General features: G+C 49.4%; 2 protein-coding genes across 6 annotated transcripts in view; both read right to left on the bottom strand.

Annotated features, from left to right (window-relative positions):
- The window catches only part of MYBPHL (myosin binding protein H like), a 33,211-nt gene that overhangs the window by 5,630 nt on the left and 20,339 nt on the right, over nt 1-7,242 (bottom strand). The window lies entirely within an intron of this gene.
- On the bottom strand, nt 2,597-5,530 carry PSRC1 (proline and serine rich coiled-coil 1). 4 transcript variants are annotated; one of them, XM_012801610.2, is made up of 7 exons: nt 5,490-5,530; nt 5,345-5,402; nt 4,458-4,902; nt 3,929-4,095; nt 3,623-3,751; nt 3,061-3,154; nt 2,597-2,878 (listed from the first exon to the last, which is right to left on the bottom strand). In XM_012801610.2, the coding sequence occupies exons 1-7, from the start codon at nt 5,506-5,508 to the stop codon at nt 2,843-2,845; spliced, it is 948 nt and encodes a 315-aa protein (XP_012657064.1). In that variant the 5' UTR covers nt 5,509-5,530; the 3' UTR covers nt 2,597-2,842. The 4 variants fall into 4 exon arrangements, with proteins under 4 accessions (XP_012657064.1, XP_023365605.1, XP_023365607.1 ...); XM_023509839.1 differs by lacking the exons at nt 2,597-2,878; nt 3,061-3,154 and adding exons at nt 3,156-3,164; nt 3,467-3,477 and having other exon boundaries at nt 3,623-3,798; nt 3,938-4,095; XM_023509838.1 differs by lacking the exons at nt 2,597-2,878; nt 3,061-3,154 and adding exons at nt 3,156-3,164; nt 3,467-3,477 and having other exon boundaries at nt 3,623-3,871; nt 3,963-4,095.

The raw sequence follows: 7,242 nt of genomic DNA, 5'->3' as shown, positions 1-7,242 counted from the left end.
AAGGTCAGGGGGACCTCAGATACCAGCTAATAGGGTAGTCCATCCACTTAAATCCATGACAATGCTCCCCCAAAAGCCTGATCAACACAGACCCCATGTCCTGGCATTTCCAAAGAATATATAGTGAGGCCAGGTGTGGTAGCCTCTGTAGTTCTAGAATTTTGGGAGGCTGAGGCAGGTGGATTGCTTGAGGCCAGGAGTTTCAAGATTATGGTGAGCTGTGAGGACACCATTGCACTCTAGCCCAGGCAAGACCCTGTCATCTCCCCCCCCCCCCCGCAGACAGAAGAAGACATGGGTGTCTTTTCTACCAGGACAGAAAGGACTGATGTGACTAAAGAGGTTGAGTTCTAGACAACAGGTACAAGTTTTCTGGGGCAGAATTTAGGAGACAGGGAATGCCTAGTTGAGATGCTGGTGGGAATTTACGGTTGTTCAGTGACTAGGTATCTCCAAACTCCACTGTTCTAACCTGTTTTTCTTGCCCCCTCCCATTGGAAAATGAAGCCACTACTCACACTCTAGCCAAGCATGTGCTCTGCAGCATTACTGCTAGTCCCACATTTTCTGTTTCTAAAGTTCAACAAACTACAAAGGGAATTAGCAAGGGGGCAATAAAGGGTAGTGATTAAGAACACAAACCCTGGGACCAGACTGAGGGATTTAATCTCTCCGAGCCTGTTTCTCTGCCTGCAAATTGAGGATGATAATAGCATTCATTTAATTTAGCTTTTATAAGGATCAAATGAGTTAACACATATACAGTGCTTAAAACAGTTCATAGCACACAGTAAGAGATCAATAAACACTAGCTTTCTTTGTTGCTACTGGGGAGGAATAGAAGAGTGTGTAGATGGAAAAAATAGCCAGGCCCAAAGGGAAGGCAGTGAGCAGGTGGCAGAACAAGAAGGGCAGCTGTGGCAGGTAGGCCTCCTCCCTGGCTGGCACTGCCTACTGAATGTACTGCTTAAGCAGGTTTGAAGTGGGAGGGCAGTGGGGTGGAAATGGGACTCAAGGCTGACTGGGAGGGTGAGCAGGACATGCCTTGCCCACTCCAGCCACCAGGTGGCAAAAGCACACGGGTCTGCTGCTTGTTTTGCCTTTTATGTCCCTACTGGGTTGTGGCTCACACCCAGGCCCTGGACCATGCCTATGTATGCACCTAGGCTTGCTGACCTGCCTGGGTTTGTGTCAGGACCTGCACAAAAGACACCAATGCCGGAGGAAGCTGGAAAATACACCCAAGGTTCTCTTGCCTTATGAAAAATTTCTCCAGAACCAAATACTCAAGTGTCTTTTTTCATGCCCCGCCCTCACTATATCAATTCTTAGAATCCCAGAGCCTAGAGGAGTTGCTGCAAGTTTCCCAGAGAGAGGTAAATGTCTATGCAGCTGTCATTGTGAAATGAATGTATGAAATGAACCTTAAGATTGGCCAGAGAAGTAGAAAAGCGGTGGAGGCCCCTAGCTCTGGGGGCAGAACACTCACTGACATACAGGCATGGGCAAGAGTCCCACTTCCATTTATCCAGTTACCTGCTGCCTTCCTTAAGTCATGACCTGGCCTTCAAGAAGGAAGCTTCCTCAAAACTCACAAGGAACTGAATTGGTTCTGGTTACAATTGACAAGAGTCAAAAGCTGCAACAAAATATCCTAAGCTGAATCTGTTAAATGGGTCTATCATACTTTGTATTATACAAACACTCACCATCTTGCAACTATTTTCTAAATAATAAAGAAATGAAGTGTTCTGCTACCTACATGTCACAACACCGGGGCACTGTTTATAAATCCTGGTGCCAGCCCTCGAGTCTAATAGGGGAGATAAGAGAACAGATAATTCTAATGATGTAAGGTAGAGTATGATAAGGTATTCCAGCATCTTCTGAATGAGGCAACCAGGCAAGCTAAAATACCACCAAAGGGTTTCCTCATCCTACAAGTATAGCAGACAAAAAGTTGGTAAGTTCCTGGGAGATGCTATTTTCTTGCCAGAAAAAGACATTCAAATTTATGATATAAATAATAATTTACCTAGATCTAGGCTTAGCCTCACACAGTAAACTAAGGTATACTTTGATCTGGACCCTCTAATAATATGTGAATCCTGTGAAAGGCAGCCTGTTCTCATCTAATGCCAACAAGACGGGCAGACACAGTCTGATGAGCTGGAATCTCAAGGCCCTAGGGACTAGTCAGGCCGCTGCCTGGAGGCCCCATCCTGGCTCCCTCACTGGAGTTACACAGAGATTTACTCCAAATTAGCTAGAAATTGGAGCAGGATCTACTTTCAGATACACAGAGAATATAAAAATACATTCGCTTTATTTTAGAAAAATGACTGATGGAGTAAGCTTATCACAAACTGGCCTGTTAGGGGTCACAGAATTCACAGGAAACAAGTCTGGAGACCAAATGCCTGCTCCAGACTCTTCAAACAGGCTTGAGTCCAGTAGAGGACAATTCAGGAAGAGGGCTCAGGAGGTTAACCTCAGAGGCCATTCACATGTAAATGCCCAGTGAACCAATGCCTGGGAAGAAGATCAAACTCTCTGGCGCTGGCCACAAAAGTAGGGGTGGATAAGGATAAGCCACTTGCCTGCATTTCTCATTTTCTGTTAGCTAATTTCACTGCTGGAAGATGACCTCTTTTTCCCTAATCTTCTTTCAACTCAGAGTTTAAGTCTTCTCCAGCTCACCCTAATCCATCCCAACTCCCAGTGTCTCTACTCCTGGGGGACCAGCTCTGGCAGAATCTCTTCTTCCTGTTCCTGGGCCAGAATCTACTGAAGTCATCCCTGCTGGGTAGAGGCAAGTCTAGGCAGTGACGGTAGTGGTTTGCTACTGAGTTCTTGCTTGCTGTCCTGATCTCTTTACCTAAAGAGACAGAAGGTAGAACTGCTTTAAATAGCCCTTCTTCCTCAAGCCCATCTGCCACCCACCTGGGGCTCTTCAGAGTTATAAGAAATGGGACCTCACCCCCCTGCTCCAGGTTCCCTTCTTCATTCCCATCTTTCCAAATAGAATTAAGGGCTGATGTGAAGAACAGCCAGTCTTACCTGGTAGGTCCTGGGACTGCAACTTTTCTGGGAGGTTGTAGACTGCTGCGAGTGGCACCCATAACGGGAATATTTGGTCGCTGGGAAATAGGAACTTAATGAGAGTTAACAAAACAAATGAGTTAGTAGAAAGTTCAACTGACCTTCTCAAGAAGTACTTGACCACCCAAGGAACTATAACAAACTGGTCAACATACTGAGGGGGTTAACATAAGGAACTAGATTTACTGTATTGATATGCACATGTGGTGTACATCAGGGCTATAATTAGGTCATCTTAAGGAGGTGGTCGAGTATGGAGGTTCTACTGTATTGGATGAAAGTAGAGTGAGTTTGGAATTAGTGCCCTCCCTCAACCATGAGGTATTTGAAAATTGAAGCACAGACTCTCTGCCCAGCCCCACATTCTCTCCTTAACTCAGTCTCCCATCTTCCAACAGAAGTATAATGAAGCTGGCAAAAGTGGTCACTGCTGACAGCTCTGGGGGGATTGAGGTCAGGTTAAGACAAAGGCAGGTATTCTTTCTCCTGTCTTCTTACCCTTTAGTGCACTTTTCCTCACCTCTGTGCCCTGCGGCACTTGGTCGTGGAAGCGCTTTCCGAGTTGACAGAGAGTCTGTAGGTAGGGCACCTTTGCTGGGTGGTACACTCCGGCTGGTAAGTGGCATTCGGCCAGCGGGCCTGGGGATGGCTGAGGGAACAGGTAGTTGACTGGAAGATTTAACAGCTGCTCCCTTTGGCCGAGGCAGACGTTGAGAGCTGCTGGTAGAAGGCTGTGGGGCCAGGACTGGTCTGACAGGGGTAGGTGGGCCTGGTGGAAAGGAGTGGAGGAATTTCAGGGTCAGTTCCACACTCTCCCTACTCCCACTCCCTCTGCAGCTTGGGTTTCCAGGTCTTCTCACTTGCTGCTGCCCTCCCACTGGGTCCAGCTTTCCCCTGGATTGGAGGAGTTGATCGGATTGGAGGACTCGATCGGGCAAGTGGAGAAGATGCTGGGCTCTTGGTCACAGGGAATACACTGGAAGTGGGTGACTCCTAAAACACAAGGAGAGAGAAAAATAGGACTAGAGTGGAGAAAGTATCAGTTGTATGGCTTAAGGAGTTAAAGAACAGAGGTAGAAAACTGTCTAGATTCCAGTAAGGAAGGGCAGAAGTGAGCTGCCAACATCATCATCATCACATCACTATCACCAATACCATTTATTAAGAGCTTATTATAGATATTATAGAGCTTGTGCATAGGCACCATGGTAAGTGCCTTGGTTATGGTTCTCAATGAATTCCAACAATTCTAGAGTTAGAATTACTTACCAATTTTACCAATGTAGAAACCATGCCCATCTTATGTCATGAACTGCGTCTGAATGTACACATTCAACTCAACCCTTTAAACTCACCCTCTTCATGCTGGAGGGCCTTTTCCCAGATGTTATCCGAAGAGCCCGGACAGATCCCTTCCTATCACTGCTCCGAAGTCGAGGTGTCCTGTTGCTTGGGGAGGGGTTGCTCCGAGTCAAAGAGTTCACAGTGGGCAGCAGGTCTCGGACAGGGCTGTCCTTCAGTACAAAGGTCTCCCGCCGAGGGCTGGGCTTCATCTGGCGTCGTGGTGCTGGGCCCTCACCTGCACTCTCCCGCTCCTGCAGGGCACACTGCTCCAGCTGAGTGGCCAGCCGGTTGGCCTCATCAAGGATCTCTTCCAGCTTCTCTGGGCTGAGGGGGCCTAGGCTGAGCCTCATACCCTGGGGGGTAGGGGCTACTGCATTTGGGTTGCTCCTGTGGGAGAGGCCTCGTCGGAGTGGTTTCTCTGGAGTCACCAACATTGCCATGTCTTCCTCCTCACGACTAAGACAGAAAACAAACCAGACACCATGCCCATATAAAAGAGAACAGGAAGCTATGCAAGGGAGACTGGCAAACCCCCACAACGGAGTCAGAGAAGTGATGCTCATGCTGGCTGTGAGATCTGACCTCCAGGTGAGGAGGAAGACCTGGTTCCAGGAAGCCTGATAGCCCTTTAGTATTTACTGATATCACAAATGATGCCAGGAGGGAGATGCGGCAAATTCACTTACCCGTCTTTTTAATACTCAGAAATCTAACTCCAGCTTCTCCCTTCTCTACCTCAACAGGAGAGTCATAGAGGTCAGAGACAAGGAGATACCCAGCACATGAGTGCATGAAACCTTGCTATATGACCAACCCGGGCCCCCAAAATTCAACAGTAATGGGTTAGAGACAAAAAAGTGTTGTTGGAGGAAATTAAGTGGGATAAAGAGATCAGTACCTGTCAGATGGTGACACTCCTCCAAAGTCCAAGGTCTCATCAACAATAAACTTTACATCTGAAGGGGAAGAATGAATGTCAATCACGGGCCCCTGATGCGACTCTCAATGGCTAGGCCTCATTCTTCCCTCCAGAGTTTCCTTACCTTCCTCCAACTCCTCCATGTCCAGCCCAAAGGAACAAGACTCAGCTTAAACCTGAGCTGGAGAGAAACAGCATCTTTCTTCAGCTATTTATCCTGCCCAAGGGTCCCAGCTAGACTCAGGATGCAAGCCAGGCACTGGGGCCATGCTGAAGGCAAAACAAGCGCTACTGCACCTGCCCCAGTAACTAGCTCGGTTATCTCCGGGAAAGGTGTAGACCTCCCCTCCCCCATTGCGCTCTCGCCCCCCTGCATCCTGGACTCTCCTCAGTGCGGGAGGTCTGCACGCTCCACCTTCCTCCCCCCTACTACCCCCAGGGTTCTTCCTCGCCCCAACCATATTTCTACTCCTCGTGCACCACACTCACCCCACGCCAATAGCCCACCTTCAGTCCCCACTTCCCGAGCCGCCTTACCTTCCACAGAAGAGGGTTTGCTCTCACAACCTAGTCCCGGGAATCAGCCTTCAGGGGGCGGGGCTCCTTTCGAATCTCTCAGGCCCCACCCAGCTCGGCTCCATAAGCACGGTGATTGGCGGACTCTCGGGGGCGGGGCTGCGAGGGCAACCAGCCGGAAGTCTGCCGGTGGGTCTAGGAGCGGGAGGAAGAATGGTTCCCGGAAAGATTTGATCCCGGGCTGTTGAAGGGTGACTGTGGATGAGGCGGCGCGCACATGCGCGGGTGTCCGCGAGACCCTCTTTCTACTCCCCGGCGGAGGTCCAAGCGCCTCGGGGACCGGAGGACCAGGGTCTCGTGGCGGCGCGCGAGGAACCGCCCAGTGAGTGTAGGGTTGCGGCCGTGCTGCCCGACACGGCCGTCACCCTAAAGCCATAGTTCTGCCGGAGGAAATTCATTTCCGTGGGCGCGCTCCGTATGCAAGCGCCACATTGGCCGCGTTTCCTCAGTTGTGATTTTTTTTTTTTTTTTTTTTGAGACTGAGGTTTACTGCGTTGGCCTTGGTAGAGTACCGTGGCGTCACAGCTCACAACAACCTCCCTCCTCTTGGGCCTAGGCGATTCTCTTGCCTCAGCCTCCCGAATAACTGGGACTACAGGCGACCGGCACAGCGCCCTGCTATTTTTTGTTTGCAGTTTGGCAGGGGCCAGGTTCGAACCTGCCACCCTCCTTATATGGGGCCGGCGCTCTAACCACTGAACTACAGGCGCCGCCCGTGTTTTTTCTCCCCCTGCAAAAGAGTACCTCCTAGACATTTATATTGTTGATAAATTGAACAATGATGTACTAAGAAGTACATCCTCCATCCCCTTTTCAAGCAAGAACTTTCAGAACCCGAGGCAGCCAAAGCTTAAAGAAAACGAACAGCAAGAAAACCTAGGAAAACTTGGGTTCAAATTCAACCGTGACTCCTCCCTTTAGGAGCAAGCAGTTTGGAGTATATTTGACCTCTTTGGGTCTGTTCACTTATCTGTGAAACGAGGCTCATAGTCCTCACAATTCTAGGCTTAGGAGGGTAATTAGGAGCAAGTTTTGCACCGTGTGTCCTCGGGGGCTTTAAGAGGGGTATTTCACTTCGGCTACCTCTGACCTTATAGCTGTGTTTGTAAAATGCGCAAGCCTACCGCACAGGGAGGTTCTCTCTGATTCCACCTGGTACTTGTGTTGTGGGTGGGGCCACCAGATAACTGAGCTCCTTAGAAAGGTTATAAAAATTGGGCGGTGCCTGTGGCTCTAGGAGTAGGGCGCCGGCCCCATATGCCAGAGGTGGGGGGCTTAAACCCGGCCCTGGCAAAAAAAAA

Source organism: Otolemur garnettii, unplaced genomic scaffold (assembly GCF_000181295.1).
Source record: "Otolemur garnettii isolate 467f Iridium unplaced genomic scaffold, OtoGar3 scaffold00010, whole genome shotgun sequence".
NCBI lineage: Eukaryota > Metazoa > Chordata > Mammalia > Primates > Galagidae > Otolemur > Otolemur garnettii.
Note: the sequence above shows the minus strand (reverse complement) of the source record. Positions and strands in the feature narration are given on the sequence as shown.

What these genes read in the sequence shown, in the direction of transcription:
- PSRC1 (XM_023509837.1), bottom strand. An exon ending in GGAGTGTCACCATCTGACAG is followed by an intron (nt 4,903 to 5,344) that starts GTACTGATCTCT and finishes TTTCTGTCTTAG; the next exon opens with TCGTGAGGAGGAAGACATGG. An exon ending in GGCCCTCCAGCATGAAGAGG is followed by an intron (nt 4,096 to 4,457) that starts GTGAGTTTAAAG and finishes CTTGTGTTTTAG; the next exon opens with GAGTCACCCACTTCCAGTGT.